Source organism: Solanum verrucosum, unplaced genomic scaffold (genome assembly GCF_900185275.1).
Source record: "Solanum verrucosum unplaced genomic scaffold, falcon-dt-bn FXZP01000184.1, whole genome shotgun sequence".
Lineage (NCBI taxonomy): Eukaryota > Viridiplantae > Streptophyta > Magnoliopsida > Solanales > Solanaceae > Solanum > Solanum verrucosum.
In genome coordinates this window covers 110692-134045 of record NW_026020302.1, presented here as the reverse complement: position 1 = coordinate 134045, position 23354 = coordinate 110692, and the positions used below count along the sequence as shown (strand labels likewise).

The following is a 23354-nucleotide window of genomic DNA, read 5'->3' as shown; positions in this document are numbered from 1 at the left end:
CTGTAAGGGTATTTTGAGTTATTGAATTTTCACGAATTACAAGATTTGAAAGATAGACACAATAATTTTATTCACTTTGCCTTTTTTTGTGTATATGAGTTTTTCATTCGAGATTTGACTTCTCTCACATCACATGAGTGACGTCTTTGAGTTTTTTAACACTTTATTGTTTTGTCCCTTCCCCCTATACTAGTGTCATTTCAAATAAGGTGTCTTTTTATGATTGAAAAACAAGTTACTAGAACAATCTAGTCACAAAATTTTAAAATGATGTTATATTTAATTTAAGAGTCTAAAGAATTGGATAGATGAATTCCCCTAAAAGGCAAGAATATAGAAAGTTTGTTGGTTTGAAAATGAATTGGTAAGAGCTTAGTCATATATATTGTCATGAAAGAAGAAAACTATAGTATAGTATAGTATAGTATGTGACAATAACTTGACACCAAATGAATGTGTTTTACTATGGAAGCAAAGTGATAGATAGAGAGCCTCTCCTTCCTTTATTAAAAAAAAAAACTAAATCCATTTACAACTCCCTCCTCTCTCTCCCCCGCATCTTAAAACAACCAAACAAACACTACTCAAAACTCTTTCACAATTCCCTTCCTAAATCTCCAAATTTCAACTTTTACTCCCTGCTAGTTACTCGTCTCAGCTCAACTCGGTCCGTCGGTCGGTGAGCTGGACTTATCTGGATCTGGCCGGAATATTTGTCTTCCCGCCAACATATTGATTTTCCCACTTCTCTCACAGGTCAGTTCTTCTCTTTTTGCTTATTATGAGAAATGTTAAAATAAGTTTGACATGTAGATCTATTTCATGTTACTTTTTTTGTTGAATCAATATGGATTTGTTAAATGCTTGATCCGTTTCAAATTCAATACCATCTGGATAGGGAAGTTGTTGTCATGCAAAAAGATTTGATTTTTATCGGTTGGATAGTGAGATCTGTGCTTTCTAAATTTTGCATTTTCATCATCTCTGCTTGGAATGATAGGGAGAGGTGAAGTCAGGACTTATTCAGCTGCTGCTACAGTAAGAATTGAAAAAGAACAAGTGCATTTGTTCAGTAAGTTACTTATTCACCACTGCCTTTTATATACTCAATATGTATGCAGATTTAGCTTTTCTATTTACTTGCAGCCATGTTTAGTTATCTCTGGGTATCCATTATAGATGTGTGCATACTGTTACTGATACATCAAGTTGAGTGATCATTAAGTATCCCACACCCGTGTTACACCCATTTGACATCTAGGGAATGAATGAATGATACATGCAATGTACATAATTGTTATGCAGCAGATGTGGTTTGGGTTGATGGTAGTTTCATATCAAGGTTGAGAAAATGTAGGATCTGGTTGATTTGTGCATGTATTTCACTTGATGTGTTTAAGCTGTTTGAACTAGCTATTAGAGTGTAGCATTAAATGGTATATGAGATAGTCTTGAAAAGATACAAATGAGCTAATATAATTCTGATGCTTAAATTATATTTGACAAGTACGCCGCCAGAACTTTTTCTTACTCTGTTGCCTTACTTTGTTTGTTTATTTGTTTTCCCTTCTATTTTTCTGTTCTGATATATGGTTGCAATCACCATGTTTCTTGTATTTAGGTGATTTTCTTTAGGGCTGAAATACTAAGCAGTTGACTCATGAAGAACGGTATGGCAGAATGCGCTGTCTGTCATTCCAAGCTGGTTTCTCCAACTGTAAAAACCATTTCAAGGGCATATGATCGACACAGAAGCAAGATTTCATCAAAGCAACGTGCTCTCAATGTCCTATTGGTTGTAGGAGATTGTATGCTGGTTGGTTTACAGGTAGCGGTCCTTTTCAAATGTTCTAATTGTTTATTCGTATTCTTCTCAGTTATCAGAAAAAAAGTTCTTAATTTTTGGATGCAAATGATAATATCCTACCAGTAAAGTGTACACTCACTTAAGCTTCTTGATTTTGTGTGGATTGTGCTCTTTCCATAACAATCACCATTTGACTTTTTTTTTTATAAAAAACTTCTGCTTTTCTATCGAATATAGTTAATTATAGCTGTCACCACATATCTTTTGCCACCTGCTTCCATCAGCAAAGCATTTAAATTTGCTGCTTAAAAAATGAGAAAGACATGTCTAACCCAGTATTTTATTTCCCTTTTCAGCCTGTTTTAGTATTTATGTCGAAAGTGGATGGAAAATTCAAGTTTAGTCCCGTAAGTGTCAACTTCTTGACAGAGGCGACAAAAGTCGTCTTTGCAATAATAATGCTTTTAATCCAGGTACACTATTTTTATGTTTTTTTTGTTTTACTCCTAAGAGTTTCTTTCGATAGCTCAATTCATGTTTCTTGTTGGAATGTTTCTGCAGGCCAGGCATCAAAAGGTTGGAGAAAAACCACTTCTTTCAATAACCACATTTGTACAGGTAAAATGCCATTGGTGTGAGTGTTGTAACTGCTCTTAGTTCTCCTGGGTGGGTTAAAACCTAGTTTATTGCTCATCATGTCCTCGTAATAGCAACATTCTTGCATATGTTCTTTATGATAATTTAAAGTTTGTAAGTGATGTAATATCTGAGGAGCCAGTCTCTCAATTGAGTCCTCTTCTTACATGATTAACCTATATCCATGCATGACACTAAGGATTTGAAAGATGCCTAACCTGGATGACTGTCTTGGACAAGGGTATTGTTGCTTTTGGGCGTAGAAAGCTTTAAACAGCTTTCCAAATCATCAATTTAATTTCTGTGTAAGATCCTGCACAGAAGAAAGATATCATGAGTTAAATCCCACCGGAGACAAAATCATTAGGTGGTTTCTTCCCATCTGTCTGCCAAAGTTGTTACTGGTGTGAGGTGGCGGGAGGTGGCAGGTATCCCATTGAATTAGTCGAGGTGTGCACAAGCTGGCCCGGACACCATAATTTTTTTTAAAAAAAAATAGATATAATGAGTTGTATAAAAGGGAAAAGTTTTACCACACCTCTTATGGTGTTTGCCAAAGCTCCAAGGTGGGGAGCCACACATACAAGAAGGAAATTTGAGCTTAATGTAAATGGATGGGTGTCAAGAAAGATAGGATATTATGGTTTAAGGGAACTGCCATCGTGAAGAGCTGCTAATGATATTATGCAGTAAAGAAATGGTGCAAGATGGATATTACACTTGCCTGGGACATTCTTTGTATAGTTGATATTGGATAAAAGAACTAAATCCTTCTCTTCACTGGGTATAGTCTGCTGAATAGAAAATTCAAGAACTACTACAATTCCTCTTGTATATCAGGACGCCTTCCTTCATTTATTCATTCCACAGAAGAGTCAATATGTTGCTGTGAGTTCTACCTTTCTTCATATCAAGATCCCAGGCTCTTAAGTATGAATATTATCTCCATAAGAGTGAAACAGGAATTAACATAAGTAGAGAATAATAGCAATCCTGCCCTCTTTTTTTCGGTTTCTGTTTGTAAAGTGCTTCATCAGCATTATTAGATGCTGATGTTTTTGGAATGAATGCAAGTCACCTTATTATAAGAAAAACATAAGTCGAGAATATGATTACATTGAGTTGATCCAAAATGTGGAGAATAAGGATGAAGACATTGAGTTGATCCAGAGACACATAAACTTTTCTAGTATTGTCAAAGAATAGTTTTATTGGGACAAATGCAAAAGACATGCTGGACATTGAGATAATTTGGACCGACCTTGGAAATTAGAACCTTCTCATATATCTACATACTGTTCGAACTGCAAGTTTTTTCATGCTTGAGTTTCCTTTGATTGACCTTGGAAGTTGGACCCCCTTCATATTTCTACGTAGTGTCAAGCTGCCAAGTTTTGTTGTAGATGAGTTTTGTCTTCTCCGTATAGACAATTCAAATTTGCACTTGGCCGGAAAAGGAAAACTTCAACCTTTTTACTTAGCTTTGCTCCTTTTCTTTCAGTTGTCAGTTTGTCTGATGTGAAATAGAAACATCATTTAGGTGACTAATTGATGCTTTCAAATAACTGGTTTTCCTCTTTCTTAAGCTTCTATGCGACCTAAGGTCCATAAACAACAAGACCGTGTCAGTGAGGGGTGGAGAGGGGAAAAAAAGGAAAAAATGTACGATATTTATTGAAAGATCTCCAGTTGATGTCACTTAGCAAAAGAAAACAATGGAGCTCCAGTTGTTGCCTTTTCACAGTTGTGTATATGGTTGGCAACTTGATAAATGCCAGTAAATAGCTCCGGCTGAGTCATAGAAACAATTTATACATACTTTGGCACTTGCTTGGTGTCTAGTTATGAAAAAATTGACTTATCAAAAAAGATTCTAAGACTTTTGATACCTTGTAGATTGTTTGACTGCATGAGAGCTTCACTTTTCTTTGTTGCACTGTTAGTTCCATTTTAAAATCGACTAATTCTTATCTGCATCCTGGTTAATTTTTTTGTCCTTCACCATTCTATTAAACCACCACTTCAGCTTCTTAGAGAATTGATGTTGTCAGTCGTTGTATAGATTTCAGATTCTATGTTGACTACTTGATAGCTGTTGTGTGTAACTGAAATCTTACAGTTTTGACATGCATGTGTTGGTTAGTTTCCATGTATTGTTGTGCAAACATGCTACCAAGTCATTCAACAGGCTTACTATTAATTGATAATTTACATCCATTTTTTTTCTTCAGGCTGCACGAAACAATGTGCTTCTTGCTGTACCAGCACTACTCTATGCCATAAATAACTACCTAAAGTTCATCATGCAGGTACTATTTGTTGAGCTTTTCTGTGCTTGTCAGTTCTCTGAGTAATTCCCATAGTTTTGTTATTTCATCCAGCATCGTACATTTTGCCTCTGCATTTTTACTTGTACTGTACATAGCTACAAAGTTGGAACATTGTCTTGTTTCATCCATGGTATTCATAGAGAATTACAGATGTTCCATGAGAAAAGTTGCTCTAAAACTTTACCTGTTTGTCTCAAAACTTGGGATATATCCAGTACTACTTTCTAAGGTTACATTTTGACTTCTGAGCTAGGCAGTTGGATTTATACCTCAAAATAAGAAATCTGAATGCTGCTTGTGTACATAGAGTGATGATTCCATAGAGATTGGTATTTGTTAATAACTAATAACAAACTTCTATCTCTGGCGTCAATGTACTATGCTGGTTTTGCAAGAATGCTTCTGTGCACAATATTTTCTGCTGGCTGTCACTTTGTCCTTAGCACGACTAAGAATTCTAAATAAGGGAGGCTGCTGAATAACCAATTACCATTGTTAGAGGCCCTACTGGAAGAAGGTCTGGCATGTATAGACAATTAGACATGCCATATCATGGTGCTGTAGAAGACAAGTGATGTCTTGTCTCTTCCCTCTCATGGCTTAGATGTAAATGAAGAACTAAATTCATTTTTCGTAACTCTGTATCGGTTTATGGGTTCTTTTCTATACATCCCCATTCACTTTATCAGTTATTGAGACACCTCTATAAAACTTGTTTCATGTTTGGCTTGGAGTCTACTGAGTCATGAATACATATTTGATTGACTGTTCTTCTACTATTAAGATCTTTTCACTGCCCAATATAACATTAAAGTCACAGCTTACTAGCTACCGGGCTATACACTCTGGAATTTCTTTTACCACAGTTCTCTTTTTTCTCACATTTTCCCTCAAATATTTTTGTACAGTTATATTTCAACCCAGCAACAGTGAAGATGCTAAGCAATCTGAAGGTAACTGCTATATTTGAACACTTCTACAACTTATCATCTGATTGTGTTTGCTGCTTTTGCCGATTTTCTGCTGAATTCTTCAATTACTTTATTGACTCTGGTTCTTCTTCTTTCTTTTCATCATCTGCTACATTTTGATTTTGGTGGGATAGAGTTACCTGGTCCTGTATTGGTGGGAGGTAGTAGGAACTCTGTGGAATTAGTTGAGGTGCGCTCGATCTGGCTAGACACCACATTTGTAAAAATACAATGTAGCTAAATTCAGTTAGCACAATCCAACTTCATCCCTGTATTCACCAACTCTGGATGAAACCTAAATTTGGATCAACTTCCATATGGTACGGATATCTCCCCAGATCATTTGGGATTGAAACATTATTGTTGTTGCCATTGTTTCTTGATCCAAATCTGTTTGGATTAGATTCCACAATTTTTGGTTCAGGACTGGACTGAAATTGCCCCCATCTTAATCTGTATTATGGAAACTGCCAGTGCATAGAACTATTTTCTTTTTACAATTTCAAGCAATGTGGGTTGGAAGTCCATGAAGCACTCTTTGTTAATAGCTTGCAGTCTTTAGCTGGTGCTTAATCTAATGAAGGAGTTATTTTAGCATCTTTCTAGAATGTCCAAAGTTATCTGTTAACATCCTTCTTACAGGGCAGAAAAAAAAGGACTACTCTTTTTTGTTCACTTGTCTCTCTCCGTGAATATTACCTAAAGCCAAAAAGTTTTATTAAGGTGGTTATTTCTTTTCAGGAGCCTTAGATAGATGTGCTAAGAAGATGGCCCCTTGGGTAAATGGGTATATATCTTTTGGTGGGAGGCTCACTTTAATTAGTTGTGTGCTGGACGGAATTCCTACATGATATTTGATGTCACCTTTTCCCATTCCAGGGAGTGTTGAAAAGAAGTTCAATTCCATTAGAAGCCAGTTCCTTTGGGAAGGAAATGCTTACAGGAAAAAGTTTCATTTTATCAAATGGCAGGAAAAAGACAACAAAGGTGGTGGATTGGGTGTTAAAAAATTTAAAGCATCATAACAAGAAGGGGTATTCCTTTGTGTAGTTCTTCCTGAAATTCTCAGGAATCTGCCGAACACCTTTTTATGCATTGTAATCATGCAAAGCAGATATGAATTCTGTTCCTAACTCAGAGTGGTGTCAGGTGTGAAATGGATGATGCCAAAGAATGTGAGAGATCTATTGATTTGTTGGCAAAATCAGAAAGTCGGGAAAATGAAAAGCAAATCTGGGAAATGATACCTCTTTTCATCTTTTGTACCATTTGGTTGGAAAGGAATAAGAGATGTTTTCAGAATCGGGAGAATCATTTAGCTAGCGTTAAGAATAGTTGTCTTCTTAATCAGTACATGGATTTTATAGAAGCTTTGAGAATGTAACAGTTGCAGTTGTGCTGTAGTTTGTATGCTTTTAGTACCTTCTTGGTGCTTACTTATCGGGAAAAAAATGTGGTTATTTCTTTTTCGATACCTGAGACTTTACATATCAGCTGATGATTTCTCAGTTTCAACATTATACACCAGCATAAAGGATATATTTCAGAATACTTTCTTGGATATTATGCTATGGTAGAGCTTTTCTTTAATATTTGTTTCTTTGCTGTCAAAGTGCAGGTTTTGGTTATTGCAGTGCTATTGAAATTTATCATGAAACGGCGATTTTCTGTAATTCAGGTTAGTTGTTTCAAACTAGTAAAATAAGCTGGAGGTGCAATATTGATTGTAGGGGCAGGAAAGAGAAAGGCCTCCTGTATAACTTCTTGCAGGATGGAAGTTGTATACTCATATAATAAGAGTTATTATGTTACAGTGGGAGGCTCTTGCTTTGTTGCTAATTGGGATAAGCATTAATCAACTTCGCTCCCTTCCTGAAGACACTACTTCTTTGGCTCTTCCAGTTACCACAATTGCATACATCTATACACTGATTTTTGTAAGTGATTTAAACAACCTAACAAGCTACTACCGATTCTATTTTGTTTGTTATTGGAGAAGGCCTAAATGCCTGGACATCATTTAAGATACTTGTTTATTACTGGCTAAAGGAGGGTTTTTCTTTTACACAGGTAACTGTGCCTTCTATGGCCTCAGTATTCAATGAGTATGCTTTGAAGAGTCAATATGACACTAGCATATATCTCCAGGTAAATTCACCATGGCTAATTATCATTTTCTTATTTCTGTATCATCAGAATGTTCTGTGGTTAGATTGGCTCATTATTTTCCACTGCCTTCTTTCCTGGGACAATTATTACTTTTGAATGGATGTATAATTTTTATGTTCCTATACTTGAGGTACTTATCAGCGCCAGTTTACTGCAATGTTTGATTCTTTGGACACTTGGCGCATTTAAGAAATGTCCAAGAACATTTGTCAATGGTAAATTCTGACTTCGAATGCCTTGTACAAGGGAATAAGGAAGATGTAACACAATAATTTAATTAAGATTCAATATGAAGAGCAGGCCTTTCTTATGATAAAAATGTAACATTGTAATTTAGTTATATTTCCATATGAGAGTACTTGGTATGATGAACATATAAAGGTTTTCTTTCAGTTTCACTATATGTGCTAGCTTTTTCCTTGCCTTATTTTCTAATCCGACTTGTACTAGGATCTTTATCCTAGAGCAGCATCTGTTGTCCAGTTATAGGACTTCAACTGATGCATGTCAGGTCTTGTCTCTGTAGCATCAGTGTTTATGCTAATTTCTCCATTCATAGAGGACGGGCGGGACTTCTATCAGCACTCTCTTTCTGAACCATCTGACATGTTACAATTTAATTTGCAGAACTTATTTCTATATGGATATGGTGCTATATTCAACTTTCTAGCCATTCTTGGGATTGCTGTATTTAAAGGTAATGAGTTGATTCTGAGGGTTTTCCTATGAATCACAATTTAGTACATGACAAGGCAAATAATAACTGACTAAATAAAACTGCACTTGACTTTACTAATTTGCTCATTTTGTCAAAAAAATAACACTGTTACTGTGCTATCTTCATATCATTATAGTTCTTAGATCCCTGCTTTCATGGTTTATCTTCAGACTTCAAGTAAACTGTTACAGTTATAAATACCACATTATTACACTTGCCTGGATTAGAATGTACCGCCTGGAGAAAACCTGCAAAATTGCAAGTGACAACACTCCTCCCTCATAGTGTAAATCGTGTTACTGTAATGTCATAGTGGTTGAAGATCTTATCATTACACCTTATCACAAATCATAATACTGAATCTCTTAATGGTAAAACACAAATGATGTATAGTTTGGGAAGCAATCAGGTGTGTATATATCTTCTCTTATAGGAATGGAGTGGTCATTGGGAACGTTCATGATGACATATATGTCTATGCTTGTAACCTTTCTGAAAATTCTGTCCTCGTTTTAAAAAGTTTCTCCATAGTGTTAATTAAAGTGTCAATATATGAGATCCTGGATCAAGATGATCCTACTTCAGACTACCAATCAAAAAAATGATTTTACTTCAAAGCAAGGCCTTTGTTGGATAATATTCCTCCAGCCTCTGTAATGTTTCTTCTGAATTTTTCAGGTCCCGGTAGCTTGGATATTTTTCAGGGTCATTCGAAGGCAACCATGCTTCTAATTGTTAACAATGCAGCACAAGGAATTCTGTCGTCCTTTTTTTTCAAATATGCTGGTGAGATTATTACTCAATTTGCTCCACCTTCTTTTTGCTCTTCATATCCTCTATGAATGGGGGTTGTTATATGTTTCTACTTGGTGCTTCTGCGTAACCCATCTCACTTTTAACTAGATTTTTTTTTCCTTTATGGTATTCTGCTGTATAACACAATTTGTTTGTACCAGATACGATTCTGAAGAAGTATTCTTCAACCGTTGCAACAATATTTACAGGCATAGCATCTGCTTTGTTGTTTGGTCATACACTGACCGTAAACTTTCTTCTTGGGATTTCTGTTGTTTTCATCTCAATGCATCAGGTAATAAAATTGAGAGAGTTGTCCCTCTGGTATTTCCCATTTTTTCTTTGGGTTGATCATTTAACTTTGATACTTCAGTTCTTTTCACCTCTTTCAAAAGTTAAAGATGACCAACAAAACGGGACAGCGGAGCTGATTGATGTCCGGGAGAACCATAGGTATTTACTTGTTTAATGTAAAGTAAAACTATGTCTCAGCCCCAATTTTTTTACTTGTTTAGTGTAAAGTAAAACTATATCTCAGCTCCAAGTTATCTTTCCTTGTCAGCTACTGGTTCTTAGGATACTGCTTTCTGTATTCTATTTTAGTTTCTTATATGCTGAGAATGTGATGGAAAGCAGGATTCTGATGGCTTGCTCCCGGTACGTCCATTCATTGAAAATGATTGTGTCTGCCGAATGAGTAACACGATAATCCAACTATATTGCCATCTTTTCTTGTAGCAGATGTAGTTCTACATGTAATTCAGCTTCACAAATTTCTCTTGGCTGTGACTTTTATCATGTCATTTTGAGTTTATATCGTATCATTGGATTACTCTTGTCTTTATTTATGTATTTCGAAGCATCAAGGTCCAGATAATCAGTTTAGAAAATGTGTGAATTTATTGCTTTCCTGCATAGCTGAAGGGTTGCTTCTGTTTCTTTTGTTTCTATTTATGCAAATATTACCTCCTTGTTGCTTGATATGATGAATGCATGACCTTTTTCTTAAAATAATATTTAAAAGATAAGTTACAAGTTATTATTGGTGTAAGGTCCTTTGCTGTGCAAGATAAATACCAGTTTCACTTACTTAGACAACAAGCCATACGTAAATTTCTATTGAGTGATGATTGACATTAGCCATACTATGTACAGAAGCATTTAATAAGTTCTTTTTTGATGCTGGTAAATACTTCGTGAGACCTTAGTTGTGCAAGTTTCTTTTATTCCTTGCTGTTTTCCAACTATAACATCAAATCCATTTATTGAAAAATGGATCTAAAACAAATGCTAATCTTTTTAGGTGTGTACATCACAGAGCTGCATGTTCACTCTCTTCATCTCCCTCCTTTTTGACTTCTAACCCCCCCCCCCCCCCCCCCCCCAAAGTTTCAAAAGCTGCATCTGTTAATACTTCCCTCTTGTGTTGTTTTCAGCCCTAAAGATTCATCCTTCGTAAATATGGCAGCAGGAGCAAATGAGGAGGTATGGATCTTTTCTTCAGAAATTTTTAGATACAAAGTTTTTGCTGTATTTCCTACTTAACTTGGATGGATTTCATGTTAATTTCTTTTCCAGGCAAGTCATCGAGTAGGACCTGATGAAAGACAGCCACTTCTTCCAAGATGAAGTTACTTGAACTGTAAGTCTGCTAATGTTTCTATACTTTCTGATCCAAGTTATTAACTTGGATAAAACTTTTTATGGTTTATGGATATGTCTCTTGGTTGCACTTATTCATGGGAAACATGTGGGAGGACTAAAAAGAAGACTAGGAGAGTTTGGTTGGCACCTTGGTCATCTAATGGGATTGTATATCATGTCCTGTTTCTCTTTTTATTTTGATATGTATGAAAAGAACTAATCAACAACAACATACACAGTGTGGTAATCCCACACAGTGGAGTCTAGGGAGGGTAGAGTGTTGCAAATGAAATGAACTGTTCTAGAAGAATAAATAATTTCACCATCAACAGATGCCATTAATATTGTTTTATTTTACACTTATTAAAGAACAGTTTATATCAAGTAGTTTCCAGTCTGAGGTTAAGTAGAGTAAGAAATGGTTATCAATGTTATGAGATGTAGATATAGACACCAAGAAGCTATGCTAATGTCGCTGTCAGATTCCATGTATGTTGAATGATTTACAACTAAAAATGCATCTTGTTCCACCAGATTGACGTGAGAACTATATCCTGCATGTCTTGGTATTTGTTGGTCTCTGAAACTCTGTTCCTTGATATGGTGCTTGTTTTATTGTTATTAGAAGTTTTTTCTTGTGTAAATACAAGTTTGCTTACCTGAAAATTGTTATTGTAGGTCATTTGTAGCACATTTTGTGGTGAGCATTTACAGGGAGTGTAGAATACAAGGTTATTCAGTGTAATATCGAGAACAAATAAAAGAAGAAACAGTGTTGTTGTCTCTCTTTTTCTTCTCTCCAAAATGTGGTCAATCCCTCTGCTTCATGGGATTGTTTCACCTGGAGAGAAGGATATGTGGATGGAGAAGTTTTAGGTAGACAGACAACAGCAGTATAGTTTTCATGCAATACAAATACGAGCTACCTATGATGTATAAGTTACAAAAAGACTTGTAGTGTTTGTTACACATACATGATTTTCTTGTATACAGTTTACAGTTATCAATTCTTTCATATATTCTTGTAATCAATTTGAATTTTGATGATAGACCAGTGTTGATGTTTATTTACAAGGATGTGTTAGATTATGCTATCTCGGCCTTGTGAATTTGGATAATGTATTAAATTGAAGTAAACATCATTCTTTTTTTGTAATTTCAAGCAAATTGTTGGGTGATACAATAATTCATTTCATATATCTTCTTCTTTATTTATTTCATGCTCAAATTGCACTCGCATATAATTGGGAATCTGAAAAGAGATTTCCAACTATTTGTTCGTTTGTATCGCTCAATTTCTTTTTTGTCTCTCTCCATTCTACAATACATACAACTTTATTTTCCATGTAGAAGTAGTGTTTGTCACACAAATGCCATGAACCTCTCTCTCTATAACATCTCACTCTCACCTTCCATCCGCTTCACTTCTCCAAAACGATGTCGTCACTACCACGTCATTTCTCGGCGAATCTCCCCCTCCCTTCCCCGTCGACGCCATCTCCGCCGCCGCCGCCTTAAAAAGTTCTCCACCGAAGAAACTCCACCGTCCGATCAAAACCTCCACTTTGTCCTTACCGTCGATAATTTGCCTACCAAATCCTTATACTCAATCAAGGATCTCCTCCACTTGAAGCTCGGAGAATTCCTCCACTCAGGCCGAGCCGCCATTGAAGATTTGCGAACTCTTATCCGTGTAGATACCGATGCCGGGAGAGTTTCCTTCTCCTGCACAAGGTCCACCGTTAAATTCCTAGCAACTCTAGTAGTTTCCAGTTTCCTAGTTATTTTCACTCTTAGGGCTATTATTAACCTAGTGCGGGGGATACGACTCAACAGTGGAAACAACAACGTTGAATTAGTGTATAAGAGAGACCGTAGTTTAGGTGGAAGAGAAGTACTTGTTGCTAAAAATGAGACGCCTACGCTTGATAGGAAGAAACCAAATGTCTTGGATAGTGATGAAGGAAACAGTAATTGGGATTGGGATAGGGATAGGGATAGTCCAATTAGCTTTTCCAGGAGGCGAAAGAAGAAGAGTTCTGTGGAGCAATTGCCTAAATGGTGGCCTGTTTCGACTTCTGGTTCCGATCAAGTTGGGGCAGAGAATCAAGAAGAGTATCAGAGAATGGCCAATAGATTGATTCGAGGTAATTTTATTCCAGGTTATTGTTAGGTATGCAGCTGTTTTTTTCCTTCATAGTTGTGCAACTGTTCTTTCATGTCTGAATTGTCATATTGTTTAATCCATTGAAGAATGGAAGACATGAACTCCTAGCATCCACGATGATTGTTAGTTATGCACTTCCTTTTAAATCACAGTTTGCAAATTTGCTTTCCAGCCATCTTGGACAATAGAATGACGGGGAAGGACATTTTGGCGGATGATATAATTCAAGTCAGTATGTTAATGGCTTCTCAGTTTTCACAATCTTTATTTTTATACAAATGTGAATTGTTTGCATAGTTTCTTAGTTTTTTGATTTTGTTTGCAGCCCCCTTTATATTTAGGAGTTTGTCACACAGACCATTTTAACTTCTTTTGCTCCAGGTAGCTCTTTGAGCACGCAGATTTGCAACTTTATAAACATAAATATATGGGAATGTGAGCTCCATTTCAGGAAAGGAAATTATAAGAATGAAGTAATCCCAATATCAAAGTTTTTTTTTTTCTTGAGAATAGTAACTGTGTATTATATCCAAAAACTATACTTAGATAGCCTTTTTATTTTGCATGGTACCGTCTCAGTTCCTCTTTTCCTTTTCAAAAAATCTGTTACTTCACTGGAGAAAAGGATTAAAGAATTGTTCGACATCATTATGATTTTTTATTTTTCAAGTTAAAAAAAAAATTATGATTTTTTATTTTCCAAGGACATAAGCTATACTTTACTTTGTGCTAACATGCTGGTCCATTTGTAGTTACGACGCATAGGGAGGATATCAAACGTGAAAGTTTCATTTGATACTGAGAATGCACGTGATACCCTTTTTCGCGTGGCAGTCGACTTTATTCTTAATTATTGTGAAAGGTAGCTTGTTTAGCTTGATGACTGATTGCTAAATGCCCTCTTTTGCATCTTTTTACCCTCTTATAGTTTCTTCTTCTTTGCTCTTCTGCAGCACTGCAGGTCAGTCAGCTTTTGTTCTAATTGATGGTGAAGAAGCACAGAACTTTGTTGCTGGGCTTGCTGATAATGTTGGACTTGAGAGTACTCGGGCTGCAAGAATGGTGTCTGCAGCTGTTGCTGCACGCACTAGGTCAAGGTTCTTGCAAGCTTGGGTAAGGTTTTTCTACTACATTGAATTAAATTCATTTTTTGCATTTGGACTTCTTGAAGCAGTCTATGATATTAAAAACCTTAATCTATCGACAAAGAGTATTGCATTAATCTACTTCCTTTTTGAAGTTATCACTTCTTCTTTAGCATTATGGTTGGGAGAATTTGTAAGCTTAGGAGGATTATGGCAGAACCTATCGCTTCTTCTTTAACAATAGACAGATGTGACCCAATTGATTATTTAGGCCAAGTGCTTACTTGGTTCAAGGTGGCGTCAGGATTTAAAATTAATTCAAGTAAGTGTGAGATTATGCCCGTTGGGGTGGTGGAAGACATCGATCAATCTCCCAGGTTCTAAGTTGTAGGGTTGGGGCTCTCCCAACTACCTACTTGGATTACCTTTAGGTGCTTCGAGATCATTGGGTGTGGAATCCAGTTCTTTAGGGGTGGCAGGTGGCAGAAAAGATGCTTGTCCAAAGGCAGGAAGGAAGTGCTTATCAAGAGCACATTATCCAATATCCTCACTTATTTCTTTTCTTTGGTTCATGCTCTATCTTCAATCATAGAAAGTTGGAAAGGATCCAAAGAAATTTCCTTTGGGACGCGGCGGATGGGGCAAGGAAGTTCCACTTGGTGTGGTGGGAGACTGTCATGTCTCCTAAAAAATGGAGAGAGCTTGGTATTAAAGACTCAAAGGTGTTTAACAAAGCCTTGTTGGGTAATTGGTTGTGGAGATTTGGGGAGGAGGTAAATGTTTTTCTGGAGAGGGGTAATAGTCCATAAGTATGGGGCTATGGAAGGGAGTGGAAATCTAGAAATGTGTATGCATTTTGGGAGGGAAGTTAATTTTTGGGGTCATAGGTGGTGTGAGAATAATTTATTGAAAGATATTTCAAGCTCTTGCCAAAGAGACTTGACAATACAACAATTTAGGGGGACATAAGGTGGAGAAACTTTTTGGGACTTGAGATTTAGGAGACTTTCATGATTAGGAGGGGAGTGACTAAGTTTCAAAGATTGTTGGTTCTTCTCCATATGCAAGTTACAATTGTAGATAATATTGATGCTTTGTTGTAGGGTTTGGGGAAGAATGACATGTTCTTCATCAAGTCTTTTTACGAGAAACTTTTGGGTGGGGAAGAGGAAGTGTTTTCCCTTGTAACACAATGTGGATACCAAAGGTGCCGAGGAAGGTGTGTGTTTTCACTTGACTAGCTACTAGATGGGTGATTTTGATGGCGGAAATCTTAGAAAGCGTAAGGTTATTTGCATTAGCTAGTGTTATATGTGCAAGCGGGCAGGATGTGGATTCATCTTCTTCTTCATTGTGGTCTTACCATGAAGCTATGGGGGAATATGTTTTAGTGGTTTGGTACTTCTTGGGCTATGCTACGAACTATGAAAGAGTTGATGTTCAGTTGGAAGAGGGGGAGAAGGAGGAGAAGACTCAGGGCTTGGAACATGGTTCCACTCGCGTTAATGTGGTCAGAGAGCTTTTGAGAGGGTAGAGTTGAGCTTTGCTTAATTAAGGAGTAGCCACTGATCCTTTATATTCTTTTGGTGCACCCATAAAGTTCCCAATTGTATAGAAGATTGGATGAAGTTTGTAGAGAATCATTTCTTTTTGTAGATTATTTACCTTTTAGTATTCCTCTTGTATACGTTTAATTTTTTCCATGTTTATGAATGAAAATACATTTACCTGATAAAAATCTATCAAAACCGAATTAGTTAGTAAGCCCTCCTAATTAGCAGTTTCATATCTTCTCATACCCTGAAATCTAAGGTATTGGTCTGTGTCTGAAGCCCTTTTCTCCTGGTCCACTACTATCTCGTAGGAGCCTTTTGCGGAAAATTACTCTAGTTTCTAGTCACATATGCTATCGTTTGTTTATTATAAAAATCAAAATTCAACAAAAACACATCCTAAACGGACTCGTGAAGCATCACAACAACAACAACAACAATCACAATCCTCTTAAAATAATTCTAAACTCAAATCACAATCCTCTCAAAGAAGATTGAATTGGATCAAGTTAGGATGAGAATTGTGTGAAATTAACTTCTATGAACTGGAATATCACACAAAATAAATGGAAGAGTGGATGTATATTTGTACAGTCTCTTCAGTTTACATCTTCCCAAAGAAGCTGCTTCCACACCTCAAATTTTGTGTGAAAAGTCTCATCATAGAAATGCAAGGGAAGACTGTTGTGTTATACACTCACTCTCCCCATACCCTTTACCACTTCTGTGCATGGGTAAGCCCCTAATATAATCGATTTAGCAAGTAAAATGGAAGGGACCTAGCAAATAAACAGTTGCTAATCATTGCCATCTTCCTCTTTTACCTTAATAAAGGAAGAACTTACGTCTCTCATAAAAATAAATCCCTCCAAGATAATGGGAGCTGGAGCACAAAACATGCTGCGTTAGCAGGGTCCGAGGAAGTTCCACACACAAGGGGTGTGAAATAGGCAACCTACCCTAATGCAATTAGTGGCTGCTTCCACGGCTCGAATCTGTGACCTTATAGGTCACATGGAGACAACTTTACTGTTGCTCCAGTTTCCAAGATGAGCTAATAAAATAAGTCATCAGTTCCGAAGCCCCTATAGATTAATATGCAATAGTAAGGAAACTAAACAACTAGTGAAGGTCCTTGTAATTCCAACTAATCTATCAACTGCTTCTGGTAGGCTGAATGAATCAGCCAGTGAACTTTTGTATATTTCGCTATGGATTTGGTGATCGAGAGAATTATTATCTTGGAAAAGAAAAAAACTCGTCTTCCATCTTTGGTTTCCCTCTAAAATAAACTGTTGGCATGATGAACTTATGGATGATCAAGAATGCAATATAGTTTGCTTGTACTGATGCTACTAGGAAAAAAAAATATTTTCAGGCCTTGGAAATGCAAGGAAAGCATTCTGAAGCTGTGGTGGAACTGTTTAAAATATGTGTCATCCACCAGATATTTCCTCCTGAAGAGTTCTCGGTTTGTATTTCCTCATTTTGCCTACTTCTGTAAAGTTCGTGTGATTTATGCTCTGATTGTGTATCTCATGGTGTGTACTGTTTTAATTCTTTTAGAAGTGCCTTAGCATTGAGCCATTGATATTTTTTTTTTTTTTGAGAAGGTAACAACTTGTATTCTATTTCCACAAAAACAGAGACCTGCCACAACAAGTTACAGGTTTCCTAATTACAATTGAGAATGGAGTATCTAGAAGATCTTCAACCCTTTTAACAAAAATTTACAATAATCCTAAGACATCCATACTTGATTCTAGATCTTCCCTATACTCCTGTTTACACCAAAAATGAAACAAAACTACGCACTTCATCTTCATCTTCTGGATATTGTTGCTCTTGTTTTGATGGCACCTGAGGTTTCTTTCTGTCCAAGCAGCCCACCAGATGCAAGCTGGTATAATTTTCCACCTATCCTTATGGTCTGACAGGTTAGCATAACTGCTCCAGATCTTCAAAGTCTGATCTATTTTCCTTGGCATTACCCAGTTCAGATCCTTCTTACTTAGAAACATTTCCCATAGTTGAAGGGTAATCCTGCAGTGTATAAAAAGGTGGGTTACAGTCTCAGCCTTTTCTTCACAGAAAAAACACCTAGGACTTAGATGTATCCCCCTTTTCATGAGGTTTTCTTGGGTTAAAACAGCTTGTTTGGCCACAAGCCAAGTGAAGCAAGAAACTTTATAAGGAATTTTGACTTTCCATATAAGCTTCCAAGGCCAGTCCTCAATCTGATTATCATAAGGGTTAAATTTTTTATAGGCCCCTTTCACACTGAAACTACCTTGACTGTGTCCTTTCCATTCCAATCTATCTTTGGTCAGTTGAAGTTCCTTTGAATTGCTCCAATTTGCTGAAGAACTCAACTAACCTCAAAATCTCCTAGTCATTAAAAGGTCTTCGAAAGCTCAAATTCCATCCCTGATTTGACCAGACTTCAGCCACTGTGGCCCTTTGTTGTTGGTTTAGGGTGTAAATATCATTGAAGGTGTCTCTTAGGGGGGCTTGATCTAACCATTTGTCTTCCCAGAAAAGTACCTTCCTGCCATCTTCTGTTCTTATGCTGGAATTTTCTCTAAGCTTTGGCCACAGGTTTCTAATGGACCTCCAAAGGTTGATCCCATAAGTATCAGTCCATTTCATACTTCAGCTGGATTACTTCTTTCCAGAGAGCTAACTCACTAGAAGCAAATCTCCAGAGCCATTTCATCATAAGGCATTGGTTCTGAGTTTTTAAGTTCCTGACCCCCATACCCCCTTTTTGTTTACTCCCAATCAGTGCATCCCATTTTACCAAGTGGAATTTCTTGGTTTCACTGTTCCCTTCCCAGAGAAAATTTCTTCTTAGAACATCCAATCTCTCAATGACCTCATCAGGGATAGGGAAAAGGGACATCATATAGGTAGGCATAGAGTCCAAAACACTATTGATTAGTGTTAATCTTCCTCCTAAGGAGAGGTATTGACTTTTCCAGTTCACCAACCTCTTCTCGCACTTCTCTACCACCCCATTCCATATATCTATAGACCTATTCTGGTCTCCCAGAGGCATGCCCAGATATATGGTTGGTAGCTCCCCAATACTTCCACCAAGGACCCCAGCCATTGATATTTTAAAAACCCAGGAAAATTAATTAACAAACGTTTTCTTGATCTCAATTTCTGATGTAGTATGATTAGTATCTGAAGAAAACAGAAATTGGCTACCGATCATCCTAGATTATGGACTATTTACTCTTTGTGGTAATTTTTCGAGTTGTCACTATTTCAAGGAGCCAATGCTCTTTGCATCAGTCTCAGACTATTTCATGCTATTTGTTGTTTTATTGGCATGTCTCTACAGCCTGAGATGGAGATGGTGGCTCGTGGACTTGAGAAACACTTAAAAGTAGACCAAAGGGAGTTCCTAATGAACAGTCTTCTACATGTGTGTGGTGATGAGACCAGGAGAAGTGTGGCTGAAGCTTTGGGTCTGGTATGCCTAGTTTATTACTCCCCTTCCCTATCTAGAAGATCTGGAATTTGTTGTTCATTGTTGTTGTGCTTCTATTGAGTGACATTTCCAATTGGAAGTGGCGTCTCCTATCAATTTCACCTGTTCTTGTGCTTTGTGAAAGAATTTTTGCCCTTCAGCTGTGTAAAGTAGATCTTAACAGGCAGTGCGGAGGAGACATCAATTCTATCCTCAGTTTTGTACACTGTCTTATAGATGCCAAGAAAATTCACCTGCCCTAATTTGGGCCTCTTATCTATAATAATTTTCCACTCTCTTCTAAACCTCTCCTAGAGAAAGAAAATGTGGAAGTTTTTCTTCCCCAGTTGTTTGTGTTTTGTTGCACATAACTAATAGGAGTAGGAAAAGAGTTTGATTTTGAATGTGACTGTCTTGTGGCGTGGCTTGTAGGTTAAATTTTTAGTTTTATGTATAAATGATATGTTGAGTCCCCTTATTTTTTTTACGTGTCCGTTTTTTCATATTTTTACATCGCTCATTAAAATTCCTGACTCCACTACTGCTGGCAGGTATTATTAACTCCGGTCTCCCTTTCAATCATCTACCTTGGTTGGTAGAGTTATTAAATCCTAGGATAATCTCCTGGAGGAAGCATTTTCGTTACAGTAATAAGAGATTGATTTATTTAGAAGAATATCCAACTGATCTGTTAATCGCTTAATCTCATTCTATTTTCTGAGAAGAAGAATCAACCAAATGTCAGGCTCTTAGTCTCATAAACTTCCAGAAAATATTTCCTTGGGGCTAACTGTGGATTTTCTGAGATTGCAAAATTCAAAGAAAAGACTGAAATGATTTAGCAAATACTAAGATTTTTTTTATAAGGGCTAATACTAAGAGTTTAAGAAATGGGAAACTTTAGAGGGAGTGAGTGAGGGACTGAAAATTCCGTTTACACTCAAGTTAGAACTCCAAAGGTCTATGGAACCTTCAAGATTTATGCAATGACTTGGTAGTCTCATGGAAGCATCATTTCTTTTGTGACTTGCTCCCATTTCTATTTGTCAGGAGTTGTTGAAGGTTCCTAAATCCTTAAATCAATACAGATTCCACCCTCACCTCTCCAACCTCTGGGGAGTTACTTTATTCTAATATCACAACTCTGGGAGTGTGAAGAAGTATCTTATTACCATGTATATTAGAGAATTGTTGGATTTTCTCTTGAGAACTTGTAGACAAATCTGAGTCAAGTCTAGCTAGGGCAGGGACAGTCTGGGCTACTGATCTTGATTGTGCAATGCTTATTGCCAAGGTTATCTGCTATTGTAATTGGTGGAGTTATCCTTTAAAATATAATATGGTCTTATTACCTTTGTGGTATTAAATGAATTATTCTGACATTTATTTTCTTCACAGATGTGTGTATTGATATTGCTGTTTCTCCTTTACCCTTTATTTGTTGTTTTTTCACCATGTGCTCTTATCTGCTTCTTGGTGATTTGTTTTTACTTGTTCTCTTCTGCAGATGTACATGAAGGGTGACATTGTTCATCAACAAGAAAACAAATATACATAGATCACTAATTTATGCGTACAGGAATTGATTTTTAAAGATGAATAATGTTTTATGCTCAAAAAGACATTGGTCTACAACTAGTACTACCTGTATGCAACAACCTTGCGAAATGCTTCAAGTGTATTATTGGATGTATCATGTAAAAGGTAATGTTATCTGCTAGAAGAAAGGTCAAATGCACATCTTACATTATAAAGCCCCGAAAAGTTATTCTCTCTTAAAATTTGCGGATGAGCCCGTTATACCCATAGTCTTTTTGGAGTGGAACTTATATCTGTTGAGTGGTTGTTATACACGAGTACCTATTTTATACCTTTCATCCTTCTTTGTTCTCTTAGTTTCATCAGCATAGCTACGAAGTCTACTTTAGTAACGATCTCAAAACAATGCAGCTTACATGCTGATACCAGATATCTATTACATGTTTTTATCATTTTTTGTTTTAAAATGGATGAAAGTTAACATGATTCCTTCTTTTTGGATCTTTGGTTTACTTCTTTTTTAGCACAAGTATTTTGGTAGCCCTTCCGTCAAAAAATATTTTTTGCTAAATAGAAAGGTTCACGGTTTCTAAGTGAGTTGCGTTGTGTCTTTAGCTAAAGTTGCTCGTACCAAATGATTATGGTTCGTAATATTGATTTCTTCAAAAAGAAACAAAGTTGGCTTTAATTATGTTATTTTCCGCAAAACAATGATTCTTACCCACCTTGGCTAGTCTTCACCTATTTGCTATAACTCCTAAACAACTTGTAACAAAGTGTGCAACATATGGGTAAAACATGTAACAGAGACGATTGTCTGGGGATGAAATGCAACAGGGCAATAGAATTGCAACTTTTAACAGTTTCACAAATTACAATGTAGAAGCTTCACAGTACATATATATATATAAATCAAACCATGAACGTAAAAAAAAAAAAAATGCAAGTCCAAAAATATTACATGATAAGACAACAAGAATGGCAATATCCTCTTAAACATTATGATTCCCAATCAGTTCCAGTGTCATACATTTCACAATATCACTTCACTTATTCTATGCTTCGTAGGATGGCATGTTCACCAATCTGACATAAGTCTCAAGAAGCAGCAGCAGGGGCAGCGGTTGGGTTAAAAGGTTTTTGCTCCGCGCAGTTGAGTACTTCGTGAGGCCCTGCTTGCTCGCGACCAACACCCATCAAGTCAAGGTAGTACTGGTAATGGGAGATGATGTTGTTCATTGCGTCAACATCACCTTGGCCACAAACACCATCACCATATAGAATATTCATGGTGGTACCAAAACCAGGAAGTCGTTTAGACAAAGTATCATTTTTTGTGGGCTTCCAGTTGCCAACAAAGGCATCATGAGCTGAAGGCTGACCCTTCTTCATTGGGTTCATCCACCTCCAAATTGCAGCCTGGAAAGCCATGGTAGCATTTTGTTCAATGTATTCTGGATGATCCAACAGATTAAGCTTGAGGGCCTCACCAATAGCTCCATAATTGTAGTTCCTAATTAATTAAAAAACAAACAAACAAATTAATTCAAACATGAAAGCAGGTGCAGATCTATCAAAGGAGAGGGTAGGTAGTTAGGTAGGAACCAGTAGATAGGCAAGGCACCACGACCGTAATATCTGGCTCCAGGAGTGCATGGGTAGGTTAATTTGAAGTAGTCATCACAGTAATCTTGGCTGGGACTCATTTCCTTGTTATAGCATAGACCGTAAGCGAGTGGTCCGCCAGTGGCGACTCCATAACCACCTGTTAGTTAATTGAGAGAATTGTAATACTTGCTACTCTGTAATAGATGAATGAGAAGAGTGAAAGAGAGACTTACAAGAAGTTCTGCTACCGACATGTCCAAGGAAAGCAGCAATCTCCTTCATCTGCATTTTCTTACCACCGGTGGTACCAAATCCAAGAGGCTGGTAAAGTGCTGAAGCCCTAATGAAAGATCCATAATCCCAGAATCCAACAGCTTGAGCTACGGGTGAGTTCCTCTTAGTGAAAAGGAGCTCAAATTGGTCAGTGTCGAGATAATCAGTTATTGTCAAATTACAACAAAATTTAGACAATTTGTTACATTCCCAATCCTTGACACACATCTTGGTACCCTTCACCGTCTTCACTTTTGTGGGTTGCTTCCTGAATGACTCATTCTCATCTCCATGAATACAACCAATTATCGAAATTATTACCAACAAACACAAAATCATCCTCATCCTCATCTCCATTCTTCTTCTTCTTCTGCAACAAAATATTATTTTACTTTACTCTCAGTAGAGAGAATTGGGTATGTAATGATTTCAATTTCCTTTGGTACAAAACAACCGAGTTAGATGGGATATCTTTTTCAATAAATGTGAGGTACGGTAGAGATTGTTTCTGATCTGTGAATTGACGGTAGAGATTGTTGGGACAGCCTGGATTGGGAATCAAGCAAAGCAATGGAGGGTGA

At 36.9% G+C, this 23354-nt stretch overlaps 3 protein-coding genes across 3 annotated transcripts; 2 read left to right on the top strand and 1 right to left on the bottom strand.

The window, feature by feature from the left end:
- Window positions 1–1639: 1639 nt before the first annotated feature.
- On the top strand, window positions 1640–12266 carry LOC125834893 (CMP-sialic acid transporter 2). Its single transcript, XM_049514041.1, has 15 exons — window positions 1640–1828; window positions 2164–2280; window positions 2369–2425; window positions 4675–4752; window positions 5682–5726; window positions 7363–7422; window positions 7559–7681; window positions 7815–7892; window positions 8541–8610; window positions 9310–9417; window positions 9588–9721; window positions 9800–9879; window positions 10863–10911; window positions 11005–11068; window positions 11749–12266. Exons 1-14 carry the CDS (start codon window positions 1661–1663, stop codon window positions 11053–11055), a joined length of 1218 nt encoding a protein of 405 aa, XP_049369998.1. The 5' UTR covers window positions 1640–1660; the 3' UTR covers window positions 11056–11068; window positions 11749–12266.
- Window positions 12267–12437: 171 nt separating this feature from the next.
- Window positions 12438–21377, top strand: LOC125834905 (uncharacterized). Its single transcript, XM_049514054.1, has 7 exons — window positions 12438–13217; window positions 13410–13465; window positions 13990–14099; window positions 14191–14350; window positions 17254–17346; window positions 19225–19356; window positions 20861–21377. Exons 1-7 carry the CDS (start codon window positions 12446–12448, stop codon window positions 20909–20911), a joined length of 1374 nt encoding a protein of 457 aa, XP_049370011.1. The 5' UTR covers window positions 12438–12445; the 3' UTR covers window positions 20912–21377.
- A 339-nt stretch (window positions 21378–21716) lies between these two features.
- LOC125834839 (chitinase-like protein 1) lies at window positions 21717–23328 on the bottom strand. The gene is made up of 3 exons (XM_049513989.1): window positions 22734–23328; window positions 22498–22657; window positions 21717–22405 (listed from the first exon to the last, which is right to left on the bottom strand). Exons 1-3 carry the CDS (start codon window positions 23128–23130, stop codon window positions 21991–21993), a joined length of 972 nt encoding a protein of 323 aa, XP_049369946.1. The 5' UTR covers window positions 23131–23328; the 3' UTR covers window positions 21717–21990.
- Window positions 23329–23354: the final 26 nt, after the last annotated feature.

Coding starts and splice junctions, on each gene's coding strand:
- LOC125834893 (XM_049514041.1), top strand. CDS start 1,661: ATGAAGAACGGTATGGCAGAATGCGCTGTCTGTCATTCCAAGCTGGTT. Junction 1,829..2,163: donor GTATGCTGGTTGGTTTACAG/GTAGCGGTCCTT, acceptor TTCCCTTTTCAG/CCTGTTTTAGTATTTATGTC. Junction 2,281..2,368: donor TAATAATGCTTTTAATCCAG/GTACACTATTTT, acceptor ATGTTTCTGCAG/GCCAGGCATCAAAAGGTTGG.
- LOC125834905 (XM_049514054.1), top strand. CDS start 12,446: ATGAACCTCTCTCTCTATAACATCTCACTCTCACCTTCCATCCGCTTC. Junction 13,466..13,989: donor TGGCGGATGATATAATTCAA/GTCAGTATGTTA, acceptor GTCCATTTGTAG/TTACGACGCATAGGGAGGAT. Junction 19,357..20,860: donor TGGCTGAAGCTTTGGGTCTG/GTATGCCTAGTT, acceptor TCTCTTCTGCAG/ATGTACATGAAGGGTGACAT.
- LOC125834839 (XM_049513989.1), bottom strand. CDS start 23,130: ATGGAGATGAGGATGAGGATGATTTTGTGTTTGTTGGTAATAATTTCG. Junction 22,658..22,733: donor TGTCGGTAGCAGAACTTCTT/GTAAGTCTCTCT, acceptor ATTAACTAACAG/GTGGTTATGGAGTCGCCACT. Junction 22,406..22,497: donor GGTGCCTTGCCTATCTACTG/GTTCCTACCTAA, acceptor TTAATTAATTAG/GAACTACAATTATGGAGCTA.